General features: G+C 51.6%; 1 protein-coding gene across 1 annotated transcript in view; it reads right to left on the bottom strand.

Annotated features, from left to right (window-relative positions):
- Nucleotides 1-4477: 4477 nt before the first annotated feature.
- Nucleotides 4478-27876, bottom strand: part of LOC149358243 (uncharacterized) — a 161843-nt gene continuing 138444 nt past the window's right edge. Inside the window, exons 3-5 of the mRNA XM_089570298.1 lie at nt 14473-14849; nt 13379-13875; nt 4478-5233 (exon numbers count right to left, since the gene is read on the bottom strand). Coding sequence (XP_089426424.1) covers nt 4828-5233; nt 13379-13875; nt 14473-14849 — 1280 coding nt within the window. The 3' untranslated portion in view covers nt 4478-4827. The remainder of the gene's footprint in view (nt 5234-13378; nt 13876-14472; nt 14850-27876) is intronic.

Genomic DNA, 27876 nt, shown 5'->3' with positions numbered 1-27876 from the left:
TGGCCCAACAAATTTTGGCTTTTTCGACGAGTTACGTGCACTGCAGAGGTTGCTTTGCCTGCAAGCTTCTGAAACCGCATGTATTTTGGCGCGATGTAGGCGAAATTTGTTGGGCCACAGCGCCGAGGATAATCGCGTTCTAGAAATTCTAAAAACGGATATGGGCATTACTTACGGTGGGCTGCATGCCTGTCAATAATTAAGGAGCCCAACGGTAATAGTTTAAAAGTTAACTATTAAATATTGGTTAACAAGCCTGCTAGTTAGCACGTCTTAGCTGCAGTATGATGTACTACACCACTGACAATGCTATGCCAGAAAAAGCGCGCATCTAATTCAAATAGCTTATTTTTAAAAATTGCAGAAAGTCTTAGGTGAAACACCCTGTATAAGTAGTAAGGTGGAAAGTTGGGCGAGTTGAATCTTATTCATGATGAAGTTAGCGCCAAAAAGCGCTCGTGTTGTGTCTTCTCCCCTACTTTAGTCCTCGTTTTTGGCGCTAACTTCATCATGAATCAGTATATATAAGGTGCGGCATCACGAATAACCAGTAAAAAGGGGATGTAGCGAGCTTATTGCTTCATGACTGTACGAACAAAATAGCAGCGTTAACTTCACAGAACACTGCAGAAAAAAAAAAAACAGCAATGAGCGCCGCGCCGACTCGTTTTTTTTTTCTGTTTTGTTCACACTGCTGTTTCGATGCAGATACGAATGAACACTGTTGTTCACCTCATGTACATTGCACATGTTTTTGTTTTGTTGCACTTATTCCACTCCTTCTAGAAATTTATTTGCGAAGCCATGAACAAAATTTTGATATACTGGTGGCTGCCGTAGGAAAGGGAACAGTATAAAAGTTTCCAGAGCATAATTGACTTTGTTGCTATTTCGGCGCTGAAATTGGAAATGTCTCGTGGCTGTTTTTTGTCCTGAGGAAGGTTAATTAGAAAAAAGGAGAAACTTAGGTTGTCGTACACGCTTATGGACTAAGCAATGGTATAGTACTCTAATGTACCCCTCGAAATTTCCCTAGAAAGCAGTTCACTTTAACAATACTACAGGGCGCTGTTGGCGTTTTCAAGTTTTTGTTTGCGTCACTCTCACGGTGTTTGACCTTGTGCACGCTCAAATAAATTGAAAGGGAAAAAAAGAAAACAAACAAAACGATGATATTTCGGCGAGAGCCTGTTTGCTCTCCTCTCTCCGGAGACAAGTAGAAGCGAAGTCATGCACAGACTCTCTCGCAATTTGCCCAGAGACGCACACCCACGTAGGCAGGACGACAGGCGTCTTAGGCCTCTCAAGAGGCGCCACGTGTGTCCGCCATGGCATCTGAAAACTGCGGCGAAAATGGAAAGTGACTAGCGTTCTGAGTGGGGGCTCTCTCTCTCTCTCTTCCTCAAACCGTCTTCCCTCCCTCTTTCCCCAGCTTATTTCGCGTCTTGTCTGGACGTGCTTGCTCAAGCTGGTCGACGTCGCTACCGCCCGCTGCGCCCCCTGACGTTTGCACCTATAAGCAAGCGCCCAGGTGCGCCCGCGTCGAGCGGTGAAGAAAACGAGCGGCCGCATATTACCGGTTTCTGCGGCTTTCTTCATTACCTCCGCTCTTATTATTTTCTTGTTAGAAAACGGAGAAAGGAATAAAGGGGCTAGCGCGCACGTGTCTCCTCGTTTTCTCGTTAGGAGATGCTTATTTCTTGCACATTTTTATTTCGTATGTTGTCCCTCAAGATGGGAAAGACAAACGCATTTCCTTTCCCTTGCTGTCGGCGCAAGCATGGTATACACCTCTGATTGACGCTAGTAGGAAATAACAGTCATTCCTTCTGCCTTTCTCTATTTATCATTTTATATTCCAGCAGTCGTTCCGCAAGAATAAATGATAATTAATCACGGAGGCTACGACATTTCTACTTTCTTTAAAGGCAGCGTCGTTACCCTTGACGTTAAAAAGGCAAATTAAGCGAACAACGCTTGGAAAGCAAACAAAAAACAAAATGCTGAGTTCAGCTGGTTAAATTGGTCGTCTCATTGACGCGGCTATATTTGCGGCGTAAAGACGGCGGGACAGGTGCCCGCGGAAGGGACAGCGGTCTTTCGATCTCGCTTAGCGGATTACGCGAACTTTAGACACTACTTGTCAGTACGCAGGGCACGATGCCGAAAGCGCCGATAGATGCTTCCGCGTATTTAAACCCCGAAGAGTTGTTCGATATAGGTAAACCGTCCGAGGCCTGCGACAGGTATCGATAACCAGATTTTCCTTGACTTCAAATTTTTTATAGCGGTATGCGTCGAACCGGCCCATCCTATTTTCTTTAACTGGCACTTAAGTAGGTCGCACTACACCTGTTATTAGAAAACAGTATTCACAGGGATACCTAATTACATTGTGTTGTCAATGCGATAGCATTAGAATGTGTTGATGCCTTTACCGGAAGTGTCTTTTCAGGTCTGGTGGCGTCACTTCTCTACAGCCAATGGGTGAATTTTCTGACCGCCGACGCATTTAGGCTCCGTGAGGGTTCTAATGCAACCACATTAAAATATAATAGAATACTAAGAAGGGTAATCTTGAAACAGGTATTTCAATCTCTCTTTCACCGCGATCTGAATGGGATGTAATGTTGCCTCCTATGAAAAGGACTTGACAACACGTTGCTTCTGGAATATAAGCGGACTAAAATATAAGCTGTAAAATCAGTCTTATTCAGTCCACCCAAAACATTCTGTTTTAGCGTTACTTCCACGAACTCTTTGGCATACGAGGAAGGTTACTGCATTCATGGAACATGCCAACCGCACCTACGATGAACACGGTGAGCTGAGCATTCACCGAACAACTTCTATTACAAACAGTAAAAACATAACTCCTCTGCTGTGAGTACGCTGGTATTGCACTTTCAAAGTCGCGCAATTATTTGAAACTAACCCACAAGACTCGAGCTATAAATACGTTAATCAATAACTTACGCAATGTCTGAGGGCTCCTCGGCTACTCTCATATCGTTCGAGACAGAGTGAGAAATAAACAAAGAAATAAAGCAAGAAAACCGCGGAGTCAACCAACAAGCTCAAAACTACACGCGTCTCCTAGGGACTACACCGCCACACCGCGGGTGCAAAAAAAGTTCAATACAACAGCGCACTGAGAAACGTTCAGAGGTACGGACAAGATGCATTCAGAGTTCACTCACGGGTCCGATTTCACAGTGAAGCAGTCAGCAAAGGACTGGAGCTCGAAAGTCGATGCACACATTGTAGCACATTGAAGCCTTTAGCGCCCCCTGGAACTCACTGGGATTTTTTTTTTTCACTCACACGCAAACGCGCTCAAACATTCCAGAACAAGATGTTCGGCAGAGTCACAAGGCGGTGATTTCCCGGTGGTGTACGTGTCGCAAGGCGCGCGAGAACGTCCAAGCGTATTTCCGTCAGGTGGGGTCGAGAATTCGTCAAACGTCTTCTTCACCGAGGTCGATGAAAAAAAAAAAAAAAAAAACGGCGTAAGCGCCCTACATTTTACGAGTGACTGATCGTGGCATGCCAATATATAGGCTTCGGTGATAAGAACTGCGGCAGGTTGGACGCGCAGTCTACCGTCCGAGGAAGTCGTTCAGTGTGTGAAAACGGTCAAACGGTCATTGCACTCATACTGAGGGACATGACATATCCTTCCCTCCGGCCCAGTTCTTTGGAAGAAGGAATGGCTGTTTTTTTCTTCTTTACTTCATACGCCACTACTTCCTAGGCGCTTCGACGCTCAAGGAGGATTGCTTCATCCCTGGGGTGGCCTGTATAGGGTCAAAAACGGTTGTTCGCACTAGCCTAGAACCATGTCACCTCGTTCTGTCTACACGACGTTTCAGTTTGGAGAGCGGACACAGCTTTTACAGTGCGTAATTTAGCAAAGTCTAGTGCCCTCAAAACGTTTACGCCAAATTCAATCGCACCTTTTCGTTTAGCTCAAAAATAAATGCCGTCTGTGATTGGAATTAAATGCGAAAATTGAATGACCACTGCTCTATGGGTTTGGTTTATGGGGGTTAATCGTCCCAAAGCGACTCAGGCCATGAGGGACGCCGTAGTGAAGGGCTCCGGAAATTTCGACCACCTGGGGTTCTTTAACGTGCACTGACTCTATCTTAATCGGCCCACTTAACCACATAGTTTGTCCTCATTTGCGTTTTCATACGCAAATAAGAGGTGAAAAGTGATGCGCCTGTACTTTACAGTTGCATTAATAGCCGATCGAACGGTCACATGGGAATTCGCTGGTGCCAGAGTCAGTAGTTCACTGGCAGTACAACAGGTCAATAGTACCGGGATCCTTAGACAGCAGAAGCCTGCTGTAAAGGTTGCTAAGAAGCTGTCGGTTGAGGGCACTGTTTCAGAAGCGGGAAGCTATAAAGTGAACGGCCGACAGCAGCCCCCCCCCCCCCCCCCCCACCCCCTCCCCTTCCGTCATCGGCCACGCCAGCGGTGACTCGAGCATGCAAGAGCAAACAAATAAAAAAAAAGATAATTGTTCAGAACCTTCGAGCGTACTAAGCTAAAGAATTTCGGCTAAGTGCTTGCTCTGTCCGGTTTGTTGCGTAGTCACACGGACGGCGTCTTTTCAAAAAAACCTACAGATTGGAGAGCGGTTCGAAAAACCTTGGTCGCACCTTCCACGCGCAATTAATTAGCAGCTAAACCACACGTCGCACAAGAAAGCCACTCGATCCCTTATCGCACACGCACATATAGTAGCACCTCGTCCACTTTGGGGCACACGACCGCACAGTCCGAGCTAGCAGGCAAAGTCAGACGTCGCGAGGCGGCTCAGTTCTCGACGTCCAGAATGTCGGCTGGTTGATGGTCGCTGTCCTCTTCGTCTTCGTCGTCGACGATGTCGATTGCGCTGGAGGAAGAGCCCGGCTCGTTGCACGAGTTCTCCAGGTCCGGGTCCTCGGGGATGCCCAGAGTGTGCGTGAGCGCGTGTCGGCGCAGGTCGCAGTTCCGGCGGAACACCTTGCCGCAGGCCGGGCAGTGGTAGGGCTTGATGTCGGTGTGCGTGAGCAGGTGCGTCTTGAGGTTCGAGCGCTGGTTGAAGCTGCGGCCGCAGGTGGGACACTTGTGCGGCGAGTCGTCCAGGTGCAGGATGCGGTGCACGGCCAGGGTGCGCGACTGGCAGAAGCCCTTGCCGCACTCGCCGCACTTGAAGGGCTTCTCCTTGGAGTGGATGTACCTGCGCAGAGGGACGGGGGGGAAAATGAGAAAAAAAAATTGCCGACGATTACATTACTTTCTAATGCGAAATCTGAGCGCAGCTCATCAGCTGTTCCAGCTTTTCGACAGACTGAGGCAAAAAATTCGAGCAAGACATGTATGTATACAATTACAGACAACTTGTTATTTTTCACACGTATTCCTTCTTCAAGAAACACTCCACTAACAGTTTTTGATTGTCAAGAAGGAAGCTTTGTGGTCGGAGAAATGGATATGTGCTCGACTTGCTGCACCAATGGCTGGTTACCAAAGACGAGGCCTACGCAAGTATTTCGCGAGGTTGTCCCAGCCGTGGGAGGCGTTACAAGCGAGAGGAACGGGATGCTCTTCTGCATAAGTGGCATTCCTGTTTTGATATCTACATTAAAGTCCGCACCCACCCTGCCGCCCTCCCTTACAAAAATGGTCTATAGACAGTCTATAGACTTCTTATTGACTCCATTGACTTCCTATAGATATTGCTTATTGTCTATTAATAGTCTATAGACTGTCTATAGACAAAAGTCTACTAAAAGTGTATGGCCATAAATCTATAGATTGTCTATAGACTGTCTATGGCATTTGTATTGCCTATAGACTTTTGTCTATAGGCAGTCTATAGACTTTATAGACAGAATTCTATAGACACTCTATAGACTGTCTAAAACTTTTTTTTGTAAGGGCTGGCAGGTGGCAGTAGCGAGAGTTCGCTCACCGTTGCCAGCGCTAACGCATGCAGTCCGCTTCTCTCTCTATCACCCCATATACCTATAAACGCGATTCAGGCGACCACCGACCCAGGAGCCAGTTATGCGCACTTCATTTCATTGTGTAAAACATTGTCAACGCCAACGCCAATGAACACAACGAACGCCGACGGCCTATGGCTTCAGCGCAGCGTTTCTGGCACCACGTTGTCAATGCCAACGCATGCAGCGCTTCACTGCCCCCACGTAGCTTAAAGCACGATTGAGGTGTCCACTTTTCCAAGAGGGTAGTTATGCACCTGGTTCAGGTGTCCACCAAGATGTGTGAGACAGATACTGCGCCACTTCCTTTCTTCAAAAACCAATTTACCAATTTTACCCTCTGCTTTCCAAGCTCCCGCTCCATTGGTTTCCCAGCTTAAAGCGCGACTAAGGTGTCCACTGCTGGTTAGAACGGACAACGGAGAAACGGGCGCCAGAGCTGCGCTCTAAAAAGTTGGTTTGGTTTGGTTTGGTTTATGGGGATTAACGTCCCAAAGCGACTAAGGCTATGAGAGACGCCGTAGTGGAGGGCTCCGGAAATTTCGACCACCTGGGGTTCTTTAACGTGCACTGACATCGCACAGTACACGGGTCTCTAGAATTCTCCTCCAAAGAAATTCGGCCGCCGCGGCCGGGATCGAACCCGCGTCTTTCGGGTCAGCAGCCGAGCACCATAACCACTGAGCCACCGCGGCGCTCTAAAAAGTTGTGCGTTCACGTAAATTACTAAGTAAAAGAAGTCGCATGACTAAAGGTCCTATGCCTACGTTATGTGATGACAATTAATGCCAGCAACGAGACGTATGGAGTTGGGACCCTAGAAATTTCCAACTACCAATCAGCTGCCATCGGATAACTCATATAATGCCATATGTAAACCCACGCACCTACAGCTGTATGGTTACAGGTACAAGATGAATACAAACGTAATTGTTTTTTTTTTATTGCGAAAGCAATACTACTCGCACTTTCAAGCCTTCGCGTGACCCGGCCGCAGTTACGTTTGACCTTTAGCGGAGTGAATATGGGCGACCAACTCGCTCCTTCAGATAGCCCGGCTGCAGTTACGCCGCGCCGCTCACCTGTGGCGCTACTGCCGCTGTGACGTCATACCAGCTGTAGATTATGTTTTCTTTCTCTCAGTCGCAACAACATCAAAAACAAAATATAAAAAAAATTACCGCACACGATTTGAGTCGTCGCGCAGCGGCGGCCGTTAGCCACGCGTGACCTGTAGACGCGGCGCACTGCGTTCCTTCAGTTGGAGGCGCTGCGCCTTTGCTTTCGCAACCTACCAGGCTTAACCAAAGCTAAGCCCCCGCCAATTTTTAAGCATGAAATGCTTTTAGCTCCCGTTGTCGGCAGTGTGGTGACGTCACGCCGAGACCGAGAGCCATCATCCGGGCTCTGGAACGAGAACATCCGGGCACCGTACGAGACTCAACGAGATTTAACGAGACTCTCTAAGCCCTCCTACGCGATCGGCATGCAAGCGCCGGTTGGTCTCCAAACGAGTCACAAAAAATAACTGCTGCCAGTGCCTTCTCAATGTTTATCAAGATATCAGTCGAGCTGTGCGTTTGATAATGCACGGAATTATAATTTCCGATTTCTAATAACGCGTGCAAAAAGCACATAAATGCCACGATACACTTCGTTGTCATACGTGATCTCTTAGGGGCTTCGCGCATCGAAGCAAAGCCGCGCAGGCGCACAGCGGCCCGGGGGAGAAGCGCTGCGTTCAAAGGGCAAGGCATCGCGCCGAACGGATGGTGGCGTTCCTCCCTTCCTTTACGGTGCGGTTCGGGTGTCCACCGAGATGGCAGAGAATTACTGCGCCATTTCCTTTCCTCAAAAAACCTTGCGTTCAAATGGCAAGGCATCGCGCTGAACGGGTGGTGGCGTTCCTCCCTTCCTGTACGGTGCGGTTCGGGTGTCCACCGAGATGACATTAGGCCCGTAAACATTTCATGCTTACTCTACTCTCGGTTACGGGAGAGGCAGAGACTTTTTTGCGAAGTACAGTGCGCAAAGTTAAAACGCGCGTAGCGCAATTATATATCATCACAGCTGACTATATTGTCACGGAAGATTGTCCGGACTACTGCTCCCTAGAATCGTTACGGATGCAGGAACGCCTATACATGTTCGCATGCCATACATGTAGCCATTGTATTCCTGTGCTTAGACAAGCGGGCCTCAGGTTTCTCTGCTCGGCGAATCGATAGAAAGCGAGATCGATGACAAAGCAGCGCCCGTCCAGCGCGTGCTGCGGTGTCGGAGCGCGAGTGGTGGTTCGCTGAGCCTCAAGCCGCCTCATAGACGCAGCAAAGCAAGTCGTATTCAAGGCTCCACAGTTGGCCATGTGCAGCGTTTATGCAGCCATACTCGACGCCTGGAATGAGGGAGTGGACTTTACACGGGCCTGTACTGCATCGGTAAGCTCTCACGCTGCTGGCTCGTGGACGATTTAGAACCATGGAACAAAGCACTGTACGGAACTGCGTACGAACTTATCGAGTACCGTCCTGGAAAATTGTCTTCAGTACCTTCCGTAAAAACCTGTAGATAGGTGCCCCATGACTAGCGCACAGCAGGCAGCCTGCGGGACCTCGTGGCTCGTCGAACGTCACAGATGCATCGAAGAATTGCACGTCCTGAGCTGTGCTTTTCCCGACAACCCTACTATACGAGGAGTACGTGTCCCTACTCTCTTGAGCCCGCCACCAGAACAGGGCAACCTCAGTAACATACGATGCCTCGAGGTGCGGACCGGTGTGCCTGACGCGTACTCAGTGACAAACTGCTGCTACCTGCCGGAACAAGACCTGCCGATTCTTCGTGGACTCGAATGCATCAGGGTTACCACTGCTGACAACAGGCTTGAACCGGGGCTGGTCAAGATGATTCATCCTAACTCCGACTCTCTCAGGATTGTGATATCACGCAGCCGACGCTCTCGCGGGACATGGTCGACGCCCTGCAGTGTCTCGCCAAGAGTGAGTGAGTGGCGCTTTCTTTGTGTAGGCAGCAGCAGGACGAGAACGCTCGGCTGGTTCAGACGTTGCCGAGTGACAAGGCGCTTGCTTTTACTCACTCCAAGCTGAGGCATGGAATGTCTGTGGCGTATCTAACGCTCTAAGAAAGAACGAAAATTTGACAACATTAGAACTGTACATGCACAGAGCTAGCTGTTCGCTCAAGGACTTGTTTGCTGCTCTTGAAGTGAGCCCCTGCTTGAAGGCGCTGCCAGTCGGTTTCCGCACAGTTGACGCTAGCTGCGGAGATGCTTTGGACGCAGCAATTTCCAAGAACGCCTGCCTGCTCAACCTGCACTTGCGTGGAGTAATTGCCGATTACTGCATGGCGCGCTTGGCAGAGGCGCTCTCGCAGAACACCATTCTGGAAAAGCTGCACTTCACAGGCTGAGATCTAGGCTACAACGGCATCTTGACCCTGTGTGACGCGCTACGCACCAACAAGACTTTGAAAGAGGTGGTGCTTCCGCGCTTCCCAGCTGGTCACTCAGAAGGGACAGCGTTGGCAGACAAGCTGGGCATGGCGATGGGCATACCCGCGTGCGGCTCCCCTACTTTGCGGAGCTCTACCTCTCGGCACTGGTGCGTCTGGCTTCTAGTGCAACTTGCCCCGTGGAGCTGGACGAGATGAATATCGGCAGCGTCTCCTATGTGAGCGCCAGACTTCTTTTTCACGCCCTGTCCTCCAGCATCCATGTTCGTTCCTTGAGTGTTTTAATCGACCAAGATCAGCAAGAAAAAAAGTAACAGCGCTTTGCCAAGTGCTGAAAACTAACAAATTCATTAGGCGGGCCCGTATCGCCAGGCGAAATGATGAAGAGAAGTTTGTTCAAGAACTCTTGTGTGCCCTAAATGTCAATCGGAACGCGACCGAAATAATCCTAAAAGACATTGCATTACGAATGGAAACTGCTTCTGCGCTGCCAGATTTTTTTGCTCACAACAGGACTGTCGCCAAGTTCCACCTTGCCTTATTTGGAGGTTCTTGTGGTACATTCTTGGCGGAGCTGTCACGAGGTGTGTCGATGAACCCTATAATTCTGGATTTAACAGCGACACAATGCTACGTAGACCGCGGACCTTCTTTGTTTCCAACACCATACGGCGGAATAAGGCTACTTTGAATCATGCCCTTGAGTTTGTCGTCCGGCGTGGTGCAGACGGCGCGCTGAGGCATTCGATCTCGTCTCCGAAATACCTGGCTTCACTGCGCACATGAGGGAGACTTTTGGACTAACACAACACGGAGCAGTGGTGCCGACAGCCGCAACAAAGAAACTTCTCGTGGGACTATTATTTTGTCATCACGGGTGTTGTGCAGCATTCCGTCGTGTGCTACCCTGCACGTGGCACGAGCGCTCAGTGCGATGAGCTCAACACGTACTGCCGGCGTGCCAGTGTGCGTCACCTCAAAGTAGAAGACGTGCTAGCCTAGCTACGCTTTTGTTCTGTGCCTTCCTGCTCATGACCGTTCCAGTTGAACTGCTGCTGGCTGCACAGTCCTCAGCTAGAACCACGCAACAGGGCTCTTTAAAATGACGCAACTGCATGGGAATACTTCTCACCAATGGTGCGAAACTTGGCTTGGTTGCAAGTTGTGCTTCTACGTTCTAAATGTTCAACGTTTTCAGTGCCGTTCTGCGTGCGATACACTTCAACGCCGTCAATTTCATGCGCCACCTGAGAGCACCAGGTGGCAATATAGAGAATAAAATATGCGTACTGCTCCACGATGCACCGTGGCGAAACGGTTGTTCTTCCTCGGTGGATCGCGCAAATGGCACTTTGCGAATTTTATCGCTTAGTCGTCTGCGCGAGAACTAATCCTGACGCAACGGTCTTCTTTCGCCCGAACCAAAATAAGTAACAACTATCGCAACCGGCAATTAAAAATAAACCCGCGACAAATGGCCTCGCACTCAAACGAAGCGCGCGTAGCGTTTCCCACGCCACCTTCGGTGTGCATCCTTCTCAGTCGTTTTTATATGTTCGTTATCACCCTTTAACCCCTTCCTTCCAGCGCCGCGATATCTGCAATGAGGTCATTAGTATTCGCAGTGACGCCAACGCTCGTCTCGCGCTACACAGGCACGCTGGTTAAAACTTTTGTGTTTTCGGGCTCAACGCAAAAGCGATCGAGCGCTTTCCACCGCGAACTCCGAACAGTGCATGCAGCAACCACACGTTTTTCTGCGTTCGCGCATGAAAAATGAAATTTAAACGAACGCTGCCCGCGTATATAGCATTTGTATAACACATGTACACACGCGTGAACGCTGCCGCCAAAGCACACACCTACGCTAACGCCTGTGATGATAGCTGGGGACGTCTGCGAGAAACACTTGCACCAACTGCGCACGCACGCAGTTTAGTTACACGAGCGCATATATATACGGTATATATATATATGCCCGCACGCAGTGTGCGCACCGCCCACGGGCAGACGCCCGCCTCGTCGGCTTGTTTATAGCGAGGCTATATGAACACGCGGTGGGCGCTGCCCGCGCGCGCGAACGGATAATTGAAATTCAATCTGCTCGCCCTTCTAATAACGTCGGCCTACACGAGAGGGCGATGCGTCTTGTAGAGTGTCTCGAAGGAGGTTAACGATGACGCGTTGAGCAGGCATATGTATGCATATGCGCTCGTTTGCGCGTGGTCTGCTTGTTTGCGCGGGAACTCGGAGGTTTCGCTAATCTGCGCAAGGTTGTGCGCTTAGATATGCATACATAATCTGCTTCAATATGCCACCGAAGGTGTAGGTCGTTTCTTTTTTTTTTTTTTTTTACCGAGAATCCTACGCGGAAAGTGATGATGTTGGGTGCTGCAGAGCGCATTGGATCTTTGTCATCGTCATCAGCATCATTAGCCCACTTGCGCTCGCTTTGTGTGCTTTATATTTTTAACAAAGGCTGTATCGGTTCCTGACACACGTCGGCCATTTGTGAGCATGAGGATGAATACTGTCTGACCTTCTGGCTAGGCGCCGGACACTTTTACCTCGTTGAAGAGGCTACCTGTTTACTCTGAAATTTCTGACGCCTGCCTGGCAGTTAAAACTCCAAGATGTAGGACGCCGTCGTGCTAAATAACGACCGAACAAGCTATACCTTGGCATGCCAGAACTCTCCCAGTAGACGCACTCCATTAAACCGTTTCTACACACCCAGTAATCTTGGTGCAGTTAAGTTGGCACGTGGTTTTCAGATCGTTCGGAGCCAACCAGCAGCGGAGCCTTCCATATCAGACGCTAACGCGACACGGCATTGTATTATGCTCTTATGAGCCGGTATTTTAAAGCACGAAATGCGTTTATCTCCCATTCTCGGCAAGCTGAGGCGAACATCGTCCGGGAACCGCGATCAATCTCAGGTCGAACATGACGCCAAACCAGAGGGCGAACTTGAAGCGAACTTTGCGAACTTTTCCGTTGGAATGGTGTGCAGCGTGGCGCACGCTAAAGCAACCGCCACGCCGCGAGCGGGAGCGCGTCGTGGGGGCTCGAAGCGAAGGTTCCACGGGTTTCCGGCGCAGATTGTACAGGACAACTTCCGGGCCACCACCACTGCCGCTCAAGGCGTCGAACCAGCAGAGGAACGCCGCCCAATGTCAACGTCTTCGGGAGCGAGCCATCCTAGAATATGCTATGCCTTTCTTGCAATGCATTTCGTGCTTGCACTATGCTCTCGTCGACGTAATAGGCTGCAATGCATTTCATGCTTGCACTATGCTCTCGTCGACGTAATAGGCTGCAATGTTTTTCTCCAGGGCCCACATCGAGAGTAGCACCCGTGGTGGCTCGACGGCGGAATTCATCTTTACTGCTTAACGCAATACATTGGTGCGGAGGTGCGCCTTGTCTGCGGATGTAAGAACTGTAGGATACCGCGCCAGGAAGTTCTATATTTTGTCGAAGAAACTCAAGAAATTAAATTGTTCCGGGGTTATCCGCTGTGCAGAATTCACGAACTATAGCTACGATACAGCGCGCAAACCTGCATCAAAACAATGCGCACTCTCTTTTGCGGTTCGTTGGAATTCGAGTCATTTGCACTCCTCGAGATTTTTTTATCCAAAGCATACGTGCGTACGGCCAACAGTAATAATAATACTAGTAATAATAACTGTGTAGAGACGGAAAAGCACAGGAACTGCTTACTGAGGGTGGGCACCCGCCACGCGCCTGTGGGAATTTGACGAAGGAGCTGGTAGAAAGAGGGCTATAGTAAGAGTTGCCGTAGCGGAGGGTCCCAAATTAATTTCAACCACATGGGGCTCTTCACTGATTATCGAGATCGCTAACTACTAGCCTCGTCGTCAAGGAAGCCCGCTCCTCACCTGTGGTCCCTGAGGTGGTCCTGCCGGCGGAACGCCTTGTGGCAGATGTCGCACGTATAGGGCCGCTCGTCGGTGTGCGTCCGCTCGTGGATGAGCAGGTTGTACGACTTGGTGAAGCGGCGCTGGCAGAACTTGCAGATGAACTCCTTCTTGGGCCGCGACGAGCCGCCGCGGCCGCGCACGGGCTTTCGCTCGAACAGCTCCCCGGCCAGCGGTCCGACGGCGCCCTGGAGCGAGTAGTAGGAGGGAAGCAGAGGGAAGGCCGGCGGCGGCCGTCCCAGCAGCCCTCGCTGCGTCGTCGCCGACGGGTGGTGCTGCGGCGGCATGGCGGACGGCTGGTGCGGGCTCAGCCGCGGCGTCCGTTCGTGGTGCGGCCCTTCCGACAGCAAAGTGCGCGCGTCCGCCTCGCCGTCCCGCGACGTGGCGGACTCGGCGAGCCGCGAGAAGTCGAACTTGCCCCGCGGTCGCGAGTGGTTGGCGCTGGACGATGTGGTGCGCTGTGCGGGAAAAGAAAATGCGCCACTTGTGTAACTACTGCGTTCGTGCGAGAGGTCGCCTTAACTGTTATAGCGCGCAAATATATGCACGAGTCGTCACCCTTAGAAGAGCGCAAACTCGTTTTAAGCCGGCTTGGTATTCCACTTGAACCCGTGTTAAGACCGGCACACTTTGGATCGCTCTGATGCTCTTCGAAACTTTGGGTTCGACCTAAGTAAATGTAGATATCTCGTTATAACCTCGGAGAGTCATACGAAGGGTAGGGCCTGTTCTGACGAGCTTCGGTCCTCATCAAAAAATAACCACCGATTTCCTTAAAGTTATCAGGGAACCTAATTCAGCCCAATATATATCTCTCTACATACGAGCCCCATGCGCAAATCCCGCAGAGTAGTCTGAAGTGAGCAAGCATAAGGTGAGTTGCCACGTCATGGCCTTGAGCACAAACGGATAGTTCAAACCGCCCACCCAAGCCCTGGACCAGGAGCACTTCTTTCACCCCCTTTCCACTACATCTCTGCTTTCCCTCACGATCCCGTTCAACTGTCCGCTCAGTTAAGCCCGCCTCTCCGGGGAAAAGCGGTGTGGCCGCTTACCGTGCTCGCTGCCGAGGACGCCCCGCGCACCGTGGGCGCGGCAGGCGACAGCTGGGCGCCGGCGGCCTCCTTGTGGGCCGCGGCGCTGGCTCCGGCCAGGAAGAGCAGCGGGTAGGGCGCGAAGGGCGCCATGGCGAAGCCTGGCAGCAGGGGCAGCGGGCCACCCAGCGGGAAAGGTCCGCCGAAGGGACCCGCGGCTGCGGCGGGAGCCATGGGTGCCGAGGAGGCGGCGGGGGCCTTGCGGAAGGCGAGCAGCGCCGCGGGCGACGGGGCCACGGCTCGCGATTTGGACGGCAGGCTCAGGTCGGCCGGCAGGCACTGCGGCTGCGCTTGGACGGGACCTCCGCTGCTGCTGTTGGCCGTCGAGTGCGCTACGTCTGCATTGGAGAGAAACAGAGAGAGGGAGAAGGCGGTCAACAATTGCAGTGGTCCAATATTCTTCGGTTCACGCGAGAAACAGCTGTTTTTCACGAATGCATAGCAAGAATTGGTCCCCCGCCGCGGTGGCTTAGTGGTTACGGCGCTCGGCTGCTGGCCCGAAAGACGCGGGTTCGATCCCGGCCGCGGCGGTTAAATTTCGATGAAGGCGAAATTCTAGAGACCCGCGTACTGTACGATGTCAGTGCACGTTAAAGAACCCCAGGTTGTCGAAATTTCCGGAGCCCTTCACTACGGCGTCCCTCATAGCCTGAGTTGCTTTGGGACGTTAAACCCCAAAAACCAAACCAAGAATTGGTTTAAGCGAAACTAAAATCTTCCTTTTTCTGATGTTTCGCAATTTTGGCACTCATCATCAATACACTGGTGTGAACGAGATTATAAAGAAAAAAAATCGGCATCACGGCAGACCCTTCAGTTCTCCGTAACGATGTGTACATGGTGACACAAATAGTCTTGATGTCAGGTGAGAAACTTTATTGCAGGGCACAGAGTGAAGTTTTCAGTCAAGTGCGTAATTACTCATTACAGCAGTCGCTAATTCCACTATGAGTGAAGTGTTGTAGATATCCATCCATCGGTTGCGGTGCCTCCAGAGTTGTGCACCCACTTGCGAGAGTTGTGTTTTGTTTATCTGTAAAGCTTGTTTCACTGCGGTAGTCTGTGCACTGCGACGAAGACGTCATAATTTAAGTACCCTGTGGTAGGATTTCAAACTGCTCTCAGCACTTGCAATGCTTCCTTGTTTTGTGTTTGGTGTACACATGATTGACCACAAACTAGCTATCACTAGTTAATTAAGCCGTGGTTACGTTCTCCGCTGCGCCCCTGCGCAGCACAAGTTTCACAGCCATCACCTACAGCCCCATAACTAACAACTTTCGCTGATCTCCATTACCACTGCTTGCCCGCTGAGGTCTTGTAGATATCCATCCAGCAGGCTGGCGCGGTGTTGACGGGAACGTGGTGCCATCTAGCGTCCTCAGCGATCTGCGCATGCGCAGTGGCGGCTAACAGTACGCGGTACGCGTTATGCTAAAAGTATCTATTGGGCGCTTGAGAGTGCTAGGCGGTTGACATTTAACACCTTTGCCATTGCGACGGTGTTCTCATCATGCGCGAGATAACGGCAGTGCTCTGAAAAGGCGACGGAAGTAGAAAGAAATAGAGGGAGTGAGAGATAAAAGATCAAACTGTGCAGTGCATGCACCAGTAAAATTGGGCCACACTTTTCCACGAAACACTGAGCAATAAGGTCGACCACACAATAAACGAGCGCACACGAAACTAACAAGCGAAAGACAAAACAGGGGGGGGTGGTGAGAGAAAGACGGAAGTATATATAAGGGTAAGTTATGTCGTGTAAGTGCAAATTAACTGCGCACGCACACAAGTTGCGCTTGCTGCTGCTGCGCGCAGGCTGTTCGCATTTTCTTTTTTCTTCACCGTGTCGTCGTCGCTCAGCTCGTAAAGATAAAACCAAAGCGACGCGCGAGTCGACCCGTGGCCGACATTTACAGAGGCGCGCTCGCGGGCCTAAGCGTCGCGTATGAGCGTGTCGCGCGAGGGCGGGAGTCGAACATGTGTGTGTCCTCATTAGGGCAGTGTTCATTTGGCAGGTGCCGCCGTGAGCGCCGAGGGACAAGTCACGATTTGTTTTTGTGCCCCGAACGAGCGACGCACGCAGCCCACTGCGACGCGTGCGGCAGCTGTGTGCCGAGCAACCTCCCTCTCGCGTCCCTGACGCCGCGGTGACAGACGCGCTCTCTCCGTACGCGTGCTCACCCACTGCTCGTGTGTGTGCGTGTGTTCAGGTTCCCTTGTCCGCGCCCCTATGCGTGCGTGTAGTACGTGTGCACGAGTGTGTGCAGTTGTCGCACCCGTTCGAGCGGTAGCCCCGTGACTTGTTCTGCGGATATATTTGCGGGCGTCATTTGAAGACCCACATTACATGCACTTGCTACTACTGCTGCCGTCTCTGGTGTTTTTTTTTCTACTTTCTTTTATTTCGACGGTGTCGTTCTGTAGTCGCATATATAAGCCCTTCCTGCTAAAGAATAAAGTTGATATAAACAGCGTGCCGCTTTGTAGGGAGGAGGAGGAAGCAGAGGAAAGGCAGGGAGGTTAACCGGAACAATAATTGGTTTGCTACCCTACACGGGGAGAAAGGAGTGAGGGAACAAAGAAAATGAAAGAGAAAGGAGAGTAGCAGAAAAATAAAGTCACTCTGAAAAGTCAGCGCTCGTTAAAGTCGCAGCCTATCATGCAGGCCAGAAGTTCGCAAGAAGCGAACTGTGAGAAGCGAGCTTTGTAAAGCGGCGTGAGTGGTACGTGCTGCCTCGTGCAGGCGAAATTTGTCCGTAGATGGATTTAGTAGCTACGATGTCGGTGTGGTAAATTATATAAGAGCTTGTGCTGCCTTGTGTGTAAGCTTCAGTGAGATTGAGAGCCTCTGACTTCATCAGCGTCTTTTGTGTACGCTCCGCCAGCAATTAATTATATACGCTAGTGATACAAAGAATAAAGTATGCGCATCGGAACTTGCTTCATACTGTACCTCAGTCGTCATACGCTCTATAATTAGAGTTAAATCACTTGTGTATAAACGTGCAGAAACAAAATCCCATGCCAAGGAGTGGTCAAGCCTTGTCGTCGGTACTATCTTCCTCACTACGATGTACCTGTCGCACTTTGAGTTGGTGTTGTTTAGCGCTCGTTGGGCGAAATATCATTTCTGGCTTTCATCCCCGTGTTCGCGACCCCCCCCCCCCCCCCCCCCCCACGCTCACACACACGCACGCACGCACACGCGCGGGCGCACGCGCACGTAGTTAAATAACCGCAGGTGGTCGAAATTAATCCGGAGCGGAGCGTTCCACTACGGTGTCCCTCACATGATTTCCTTTGAGAAGTTGAACCCCATATACAATACCACACTGCAGACACACACATAAACAGTTTCTTTTTTTTTTTTCACTCATTTACCACACGCTTATGGACAGGTCGCTCCCGCGATTTCTCAAGTAACAAACGCCACATGCCCGCCCACGCACGCTTACAGAGAAAACTGATGCATACGCTGCGCATGCAGTATATTTGTGATCCAAAACGTCCGGGGCCCACTGAAGTGCTTATCATCGGTGTGTTTTACCGGCAATTGGATTTGGGGACTCGCAGGCGAATATTACGCTAGGCAACGTTTGCGAAATCCAAAGCTTACGCCAAAATACGTAATGAACAAAGAAACTAAATGTATGTTCGCTGCTTCTATATAGGGATGATGGCTCGTTTGTTAGGGATGGTGCAGCCCCGTTTCATCTGTAACGACATTATACCGTACTGACCGCTGCACCTTTGTTTCGATCGACCTACGAGTTCCGCCTATATATATATATATATATATATATATATATATATATAAGAACGACAGCCTATTACGTTTTACGCAAAGGCCAGGGTTCTCAACAAGCACTCCTTGTTCGCGTGCCTGGCACTACTGACGTGAATACTATACATGTGAGCGCGTTTACGGACGCGGAAATATATTTCGGGACGGAGTAAAAAAATCCTCTTGGGAGGGGTGCATATAGTATACTCTTCCACGTGCACTTCTTTCGCCTCGACAAGGACCCACTCTGAAAGAAGAAATATTGATTGCCCGCCCAAAACATAACGATGTCCGCCCCATCCTTACGCATAACCTTTCGCCGCGGCCTGTCTCGTACATTTTCCCTCCCTTCCATCCTTTCTTTTACGCGCACCACGAGGGAGGCAGTGCAAACACATCAAAAAGCGTCGCGCGAGCCAAACGTATAAAGCTCGCGCCGTTCGTTGTATACAGCAGCCGCAGCAGCAGGCGCGCGGGCAGCAAAGGCTTGGTTCGCTCGGGGGTCTTTCAACGTTGGTGGCGGTCAGATCCTCCGCTTGCGGGTGAATGAAGCAAGGAGGGCTGACGCTTGGACTTCGTAGGAAAGAACGAAAGGGGGAACAGAAGACAGAAAAAGAAGAGCACGCATGCCTCCGAGAGAGACAGATAGAGAGAGAAAGAAAGAGCGTATAAGCGTGCGTCCGACAGTTATCCTCTTTTCTTCTTTTTCTTTTCTCTTCCGTGGTTTTTCGTCGTCGTGCAGAAACAGAGCGTAGCGGGAAGTTTTAATGTATACCCGATAAACAACGACGATTGCTTCCGCTGCGTCCGAGGCTACTCTCCTTCTGTGCGCGGGTGGAAACTACCGCAAAGGCACGTATATACGGCCCTCCTCCTCTCCATGCCTCCGCTCTTGGTGTGGCCGGCTGCGTGCCTGTCTGCCCCTTGTTCTCGAAGAGTGTTTCGAAAGCGTAAATCAGTGGGCCTCCGCGAAGGCAGAGTAGACGTGAAGGTGGAGAAGGAAAGGGGGGACGGGGCGCCGCTGTTTGCCGATTGGATTTGTGGCCCGGGTCGTTGTGCAGCAGGGTCGCCTAAGAGGCGCCTCGTAGCGAGGACGCAAGCGCTGTCAGTCGAACTGGAACTCCTGCGAACAAGCTTCCATGGATGCCACCGCCGCTGCGTGGACACGCCGTCGAAGAACTTGTAGAAGGAGCTTGTCGAAAAAGAACAGAAGAAAACAATGGGCAAGAAAATAAATATAGAGGCAGTATTTTGGCTGCATACAGTGGAATAAGCGAAGACGGCCGCGGAGGTGTATAGCACGTAGCGACCAGCTCGACTGGCTTGCAAAGCGCGAATAAGGGGGGGGGGGGGGGGGATTACCCCCCCCCCCCCCTCCCCAAGAATAGAAAGTTACTTTAGGCCTCTCAAGAAAAGAAAGTGGTAGGGTTTTAACGTAGTTAAATCGAGTAGACGTGCGAAATGGTTGGCTCATGGTTTTGCTTTGCTGAGTTGTCGGCAGGTCTGGCGACATTAGACTCGGGTTAAGCTCCGTTCGGTTAAGCTCATCTGATTTATTCGCACCGCGGAGGGAAGTTGACGAAGACGACCATGTGCAATGCACGGCGCGAGAGTGTGTCGCAGTTTAACACGAGGCGTGATCGGCTGCTGCGACACCATAGTGCTCTCTTGGCCAGCGAAGCTGGTCTGATCGCGCCGACATGGATTCGAAACCAATTCGCGGCAATATTTCTTTTGTATATGCATGAGCTGTCGCTATGCTAGGTATGGCCAAGGTCACCCTCAAGGTCACCAACCTGTTGGCTACAGCTGGCGCGACGCTCCTACGAACTAACCCGAGCTGCGCCGAGGCTTCACAAGATTCTTGCTTGGGACCGAGTGAAATCCTGGTTACGCTCCTGTTGCTTAGATATACGAGTGAGCCGACCTCAAGGAAGTCAGCTTGTACTTCACCTGTGCATGATGACTGCTTAGCCATGAACGAGTACAGGCTGATGGTTCGCGTGTAGACTACTTAGATCTTATTTCTTTAGACCCTAATACGTTAAACAAGTATGTGGGCGTGTGACTGCCTGTAGCAAACCCCTCTATAGAGATATGCACTATACGCTGCTTACAGGCGAGAGTCTACTGAAAATGTCAGGTCGTAAGTCTATGGGACATCCGTGCACAGCCTTTCAAGCTGTCGACGGGCAGTCTGCAGAAATTGCCTCTTGTGATCAACGAACAAAATTCTACAAAAGTTGCAAAGTCATAAAGCCATAGACAGTCGAGAGACATTCTGTAAACTTGACCGGAAAATGCCTGCAGACAGTTTATGGGCTGACAAAACAAAAGTGCCCAAATATGTGCCCGCAAGAGCACATCACTCCGCCACGTATTACTTGTACTTCCGAAGTCTCGGTGAGTGTTTTCACGAAATAACGGAACAGTATAAGGCGACATGTTTGGCATTGCAAGTCAGGAACAACGCAGGCAGGCGTTCGGTTATTGAACCCTCGATCGTCACACATGGGCGTCCGGAGGGGGGGGGGGGGCAAGGAGGGCGGCTGCACCCCCCTGGAAAATCACTCACTCGAACCGTGAGTGATGGCCGCACGTCAGGGGCGGCGGTGCGCTCAGCCAAAAGAGTAAAAGCGGCCCTGCGTCCACGCTTTGGGTCACATCTGCAAAGTGCCGCGTCCGGGGACGCGTCGTTGCAGACATACAGCGGCACCGGCGAGCATGTGTTTCGAGCCGTCTTGAGATGTGTGCCTGTTTCTTTGATCTCTAGAGAGATAGCGACACGGAGGCAGACAGTGCACACCCCGGCCACCGATGAATTCTTCAGGAGGGAGGGACAAATCAGCCGTGTCCATCCCCGCTTTGTCGGACTGCTCAGGGGCAAGCGGGCGATGAGTTGGCGCCGCCGCCGCTCGCTGTCTCCTCCGATCCACGGGAGAGCGCAGTTCGGTACAAGCGCCGCTTTCAGAATTTTCGGCAAAGGGGATTAGCTGCTTTTGTTCACGGCGACGCAGTCTCCAGAGGCGCCCCCACACCAGCGTTCCTTGCGTCTTCTCCGGAAACCAGCGCCTTTGATCAAGGCAGCCCGATGGCGCCTGCCTGGCTCGCCTGTCACCTCTGGCTGGGCCTCAAATCCCAACAGCGCCCATGTACTGTGCGATGTCAGTGCATGGTAAAGAGACCGTCCGTCCCTCATAGCCTGAGTCGTTTTGGGGCTCTGAACCTCATAAAAACACACAAAACAAATTTTCCGACCGGAGTGGCGAGTGTCCCTTCCCCTCGGAAGTCGCGCGGCGTTCCTTGCGTGTGCTGTAATGATCGGAGGCCCAGCCAGCGGAGAACGGCGAGACAGTCAGGCGTCATCAGGTATGCGGCCAAAAGCGCTGCTGTTTCTCGGAGAAGACGCAAGGAAAAGCTGGCCTGGAGGCGGCTTCTGGCTCGGCGTTTGCGGGGACAAAGGCTCTAATCCCCTTCGCCGGCGATGCTGAATGCGGCTCTGGTGCCGGACTGCGTTCCTGGGGACTGGCAGCGGAAACAGGCGAGCCAGACCGGCGTCATCAGGCTACTGCGACGGAAAGCGCTGCTGTCCGGGGGAGACAAAAGAGACACTGCGTGGGGCAGCTACTGGCGACGGCGTCGGCGTACACAAAGACGTCTAATCCCTTCGCCGGGAAGGCTGAGCGCGGTGCTTCTCCCGGTCTGCCCGTGGACTGACCGACGAGACCCAGTGGCGACGACGGCGGGGCGGCGGCGCCGCTAACTCATTACCCGCGTGCGCCCTGGGCAGCAGACAAAGCCGAGGGGCGACACGGCTGATTTGTCCCTTCCACCGAACTGAAGAGTTCACCGGTGTGAGCGGTCAGCGCTCGCGCCCCCATCGATCAGGATCGTCACTCAGCAGCAAACGACCTTTGGGCCTGGGAAAACAGTTCGCGACTCAGAGACGCCAAGTTCCTCCTTGCCCGTGTATGTGTGTGTCTGTGCGGTGTGCGCCGTCACGTGGGGAGGGCGGAGCCAAAGAAGACGCTAGCAGCCCATTGGACGCTCAACCCGAGATCAGATTCCCTACCTGGGTACCTGGGGAATCTGAACTGCATTTAAGCAGCAATCTGTGGGGTGCCAGATCATCCTCCCTCATTTTCTGACTTTGGTCTCCGTGCTACTGTACAAAATGTAAAATAAACCTTCCAGCTTTGCTATTCCTCCCGAAGGCTTCCCTCCGTAGTCTGGCTGCTTCGTCCTAATGCGGTGAAGACCCTGGTCCCGATCTCCGAGCACAACAGTGCGCGCCTCTTTGTTTGTGCTTCGGTGTTTTTATTGGCCGGTTGTCAACGAAGCTGAGAACAACCAAGACAGCGGACGAGAAAACGACGAGCGGCGAGTAGTGTGTGTGCAAATACTCGACTGTGCGGTTGCGCGAGCAAGATGGAGCGAGGTGTATGAAGCTGCGAGCGTGCATTTATCTTGTAAATAAGTTTTCGCTGCATACATAGTCATTTTTTTGTTTTCAACGTACGCATTCAACCGTTTTTCCAATCAATGTGTATATATTTTTAACACTACCAACCCCGAGGAACTCCATAGCCAGCTTTGTCTCGCGCGGTCCCGAATGATGGATATTCGACGCTTCTTCAAGCGTCAGCGGTTGTCTGACGAAGCATTATCCAAATGCGCCCCTGCAGATTCTGGTGTGACATGTGACAACGGTGTAGCATTTGAACAGAGTGATGCAAGCTTTTATCACCGGACAGTAGCTGATGTCGTCGACTCCATGGAAGGGACTCTGTCAACAGTGAGTTCAGGTGATGCAGCGCAGGCCGAGATGATTCCATTTCTCCTTTCTTGGGATTCAAGTCCGGATTTGACCAGAGCGATGCAACCTTTCATCACCGGACAGTAGCCGGCGTCGTCGTCTCCATGGAAGGAACTCCACCAGCGAGCTCCGGTCACGCAGTAAGCCGAAACGATTCCCTTTCTCCTTGCTTGGGATCGAAGTCCGGAGACAACATCAAGAAAACAAATAACTTGCCTCAAGAATATGACTTAGGAGAGTTTCTAGGCAAAGCTAAACTCACTGGCATACCGGACTTTTTGAAGTTACGTCTTCTTACTAAGCCATGGTCGCCAAATGTCACATATGATTTTAAGAAGGATGTAACACCTGGAAAGAGGCCTTTTCGACATCAGTGGCTGGGAGATTACGCCCCCTGGCTTGCGTACTCAGCGACAGCGAAAGGCGCCTTTTGTCGTTTTTGCGTCATTTTTCCTCTGCGTGTTCACCGGGGTACTCAAGGTAGTTTTATCGTGCGCGCTTTCAGTAACTACAGAAAAATGCACGAGGCGTGCAGGGATCACGTAAAATCCCAATGGCACCAGGAGGCAATGACGGCCTCACAGAACTTTATGGATGTGATGAAAGGCAAGCAGCTAACAGAGCACTGCACGCGCAAGTTGAAAGGAACCGTGAGAAACTATTTCCAATAGTTTCCACCATTGTCTTTTGCGCGACGCATGACTTGCCGATTCGCGGCAAGCAGTCCGATAGTGGAGTCTTCAATGATCTGCTTGACTTTCGTGTAGAAGCTGGAGATACTCTACTTCAGGAGCACTTCGCTTCTTCTGCTGGCAATGCCAAGTACACTTCTGTCCGCGTCCAGAACGAGATCATCACAATCTGTGGCGACATCCTGAGAGAGCAGATAGTTACCGAAACTAACAAAGCGTTTGCTTTTTCCGTTCTTGCTGACGAAACTGCAGATATTTCAGGAAAAGAGCAGATGTCTATAGGCGTTCGCTTTATTGACAAGGCGGAAGTCGAAGTGTGCGTTCGAGAGCAGTTTTTGGGATTTGTAGAGCTGGAGCAATTAAACTCCGCTTGCATCGCCGCGGCAATCTTGAAGCTTTTGACGAATGTCGGACTGATTCTTTCGAACCTCGTTGGACAGGGGTACGATGGATGCTCTACAATGGCTGGAAAAGAAGCTGGAGTGAACAAAATTATACAAAAACAGTTCCCGAAGGCACTATTTTTCCACTGTGCAAGTCACAAACTAAATCTCGTCATCAACGATTTGAACGACGTCTCTGAAATTCGAAACACAATTGGGATAATCAAACAAACCATAAACTTCTTCCGCGAGAGCGTGCTCCGGAGAAAATTGGTGCCCAACATTCCGATGCTGTGTGAGACAAGATGGTCTGCAAAGTACAAGTCTATTAGGATCTTCTCTCAGCATTACGTGGCCATAGTCGAAGCACTCGAGCAGCTCGCGTCCACGGAATCATGCTCGAACGCTGCAACTAGACAACGAGCTCACATCCTCTACTGCGCAACAACAAGCTCATCTTTCATCGTCTGCTTGCATATTGTAGCGAAGTACAGCGCTCGGCTCGAACCAGCTACGAACATTCTGCAAGGTGTATCCATGGACTTCCATTCTGTGCATGGCCACATCACTGAGCTACAACGTATTTTTCGCGGCCACCGGACAAACGCTGTAGAGGAGTTCTCTAACATCATGAATGCAGCAAGGGAGGCAGCCAATCACTTAAATGTGGTGATATTTGTACCAAGACAAGTCTCTCGTCAGGCCCACCGAGACAACTACGGGATTCAGTCGCCAGAGGAATACTACCGTGTGGCAATATATGTGCCGTACTTGGACTCCCTCACTGCTTCTTTAGCTCGGCGCTTTTCTGAAAGCAATGAGAGGAGCTTCAAACTTCTCCAGCTGCATCCATCAAAAATGAAGCACTTGAGCCGTGTTGAGTTCGCTGTTCTCGCCGAAGAACTCCAGTGCTTTTACGGCATCGACAACTTCAAGGAAGAGGCCATCTCTTGGTACGAGATGTGGTGCAACAAAACTGGGGACCCATCAGAAATAACTTACTGCGAGCTTCTACATCAGGCCAAGACATTCTTCCCTGGTGTTGCAAAAGCCATTGAGGTGGCTCTGGCTTTGCCAGTTACTACCTGTACGGTCGAACGCTCCTTCAGTACAATGAGGAGAGTGAAAACGTGGCTACGCTCAACGATGACAAACGACAGACTGGACGGCCTTTGTATGATGAGTGTGCACCGAGAGCGTGTAATGAAGCACAGAAATGAATTTATCACCAGTGTCATCACGCAATTCGCCCAGAAAAATCCGAGGCGTCTACAGTTTCTGTTCAAGGAAGACTGACTGAGTGACTGTCGTTGCGTGTTTGTGAACATATTGTGCTGTGTGCTGGTCATCAATCCGGGTGTGTCGAGAACCCGTATGCAGCAAGACTGAGCACTCTTCTCCACGAAGTGATAGTATCTTTTTGCATTTTTATTAATTTTAATTGTTTCTTCGTTGATAAACTCCAATGTATCTCTCCTAGCCTCGCTTTAATTTGCTGTTTGTAATTTTTCTTTCATGCGTGTATTTTACTTATTTATTTTATTTGTATATAAATAAATAAATTTACTCCGCAAATAGTGCCTTTTTGCTACGAACATACCCCCCCCCCCCCCCCCCCCCCCTCCGGCGCCAACAACCAATGGGGCCCCCCCCCTGCAAAAAATTCTGCGGACGCCCTTGTCGTCACAACTTTTGCTGATAGGGAACTACCTTTTGGGTGTATATGTCGTCAGTGCGATTGGCGTGCCAGTCGTGTATCACTCTGCCGCATGACGCACTTACACCTCAAGGTCTCCATGATGGACTGGACGGAAACATGGCAAGAAGTAAAGCGAAGTGCAGGACGTTGCTAGTTGCGGTATTTGAGCTTTGTCAAAAGAACGACAAATCCTTGCCCGTACGGTGGACATATGGCGAACTACTTTTAGAGCGCGGACATAGACAGCGCGAAGAAGCGCGCTAACTTTGGCATCGTTGGAGGCTATGTATGAAACAGAGTGTAGTTCTTCGGACGTTGCGAGTTACAGAAAGCAAGCCAATGAACTTGCGAAGCAGTTGTGTAGTTGAAGCGAGCTCGACCGCGTGAAATTTTGCTTACATTGTCGGCTGCTGGCCATGTAATATGTTTGGCACGTTCTGTGCACGTAGGACTCCCTTGAGTACACTGAGGCGATATGAAATCTGCATTCAACAGGATGTATCGAATCCAGGCTTCAGGCGCACCTTATGCAGCGAGGCTTAGGCTCTGCTGTGCACTGTGCCGTGTGAATGCTTCAAGGCGTAGAAAGGCTTCATCTAAGCTCTCTATAGCCTTGCAACTCCCACAGAGTATCGCGCACCAAGCTATGACAGGCTATACAGATTGAGGCACGTATAGAAGACAGCAAAGCGAGTGATGCTCTCATTGTGACGCAACACTTTCTCAAACTCCTTGTGAGATTTTTATGGTTGTCCTCTCTTAATGTCACCACCACAGCGCTTTTTCGTGGTGACACTGCTCAGTTTGTCTGTGGAACCCCTTCGTCTCTATTCTGACGCATGGCTGAACGCTTGCGCACATCTTGCCCCCGAAAAGTCGCCAAGTTTTGCCTATTACACCGTGTAGGCAAAGGCGCGCGACGCGCTATGGTAAGTGCCACGGTCACCTGCGCAGTCCTCGAAGCGTGTAGCACTTGCACGCGTACAAAGAAGGCATCGCCTCTGAGAAAACACATTTTTGCGTATCACTGCCCGCGCGGCGCCCAGCTGTCCCAGATCTGGCGCAGCGCCTCTGCACGCCCGCTAGCTAGGACTCGCGCCTGCACGCGCCCAGGCGTGTCATCGGAGACGCGAAGTCACCGACTCCGTCCACGCCGTACGCGAGCAGAAAGGAAAAGGGGGAGCCGCAGAAGGCGTCTACGTACACCTAGCAGCAGCCCCCGAAGAGTCAAGGCTAAACGCAAAGCGGCGCCCGGACGTCTGCCGTGCGCGGCCCAGCCCACGGCACTCGACCTGTCAAGGAGGGCGCCCTGTCAGCGCCGACGGGGCGATGACGTTCGCGCGTCCGTCCGTCGGCTCCTTTCGGCCGCCGCCAAGCGCGCCCCCGCACCCGTCGCCGATGCCCGGTGTGGAGAATCCGCTCAACAAACTCTCAGCGGCGACGATGGCCAACCGTACGTAGTGCCCTTGCTGCAGGGGCAGAGGCTCTGAAGAAGACTCTTGCGAGAGGCGGTTGCTTGGGGGGGGGGGGGGGGGGGGGGGATCTTCGTCGTCGCCACCGGGGCACACACGCACGCCGAGGAAGGCAAATTAACGCCTCTGAGCGTGTCGAGCCCCGAGAGGGGATTAAAAAGCGAGCGTGCGCACACCGGCCGAACCGATGAAAGCAAACCCAGATGGCCCGTGTCTGAGAGCGCGCCTGTGCGAGTGTGCAGCGCGCTGTGTACCGCCAGCCCCGTGGCGGGCGGCTGCTGCTGCACGGGAAGCCGAGATTAGACCTACCGACAGGTCTTAGCTGCGCTCGCGCGTGGCTCCAGCGCGGCTCTCGTATGCCTAGCTCTGGCTTCTTTCTGCATTGTGTGTGTGTGTGCGTGTGCGCGTTCGTGTTGCCTCCCCCCCCCCCCCCCCCCCCCTCTTCCTTCGCCTTTCTCTTGAACTTCAAGCGCGTGTAAAAGCGGTTGTAATCTCGCCTCCGGAGGCCCGCGCGCG

Source organism: Amblyomma mixtum, chromosome 2 (assembly GCF_055824585.1).
Source record: "Amblyomma mixtum isolate Tamu chromosome 2, ASM5582458v1, whole genome shotgun sequence".
NCBI classification, from domain to species: domain Eukaryota; kingdom Metazoa; phylum Arthropoda; class Arachnida; order Ixodida; family Ixodidae; genus Amblyomma; species Amblyomma mixtum.
The sequence above is the reverse complement of the archived record's forward strand: the minus strand, read 5'-3'. Positions and strand labels throughout refer to the sequence as shown.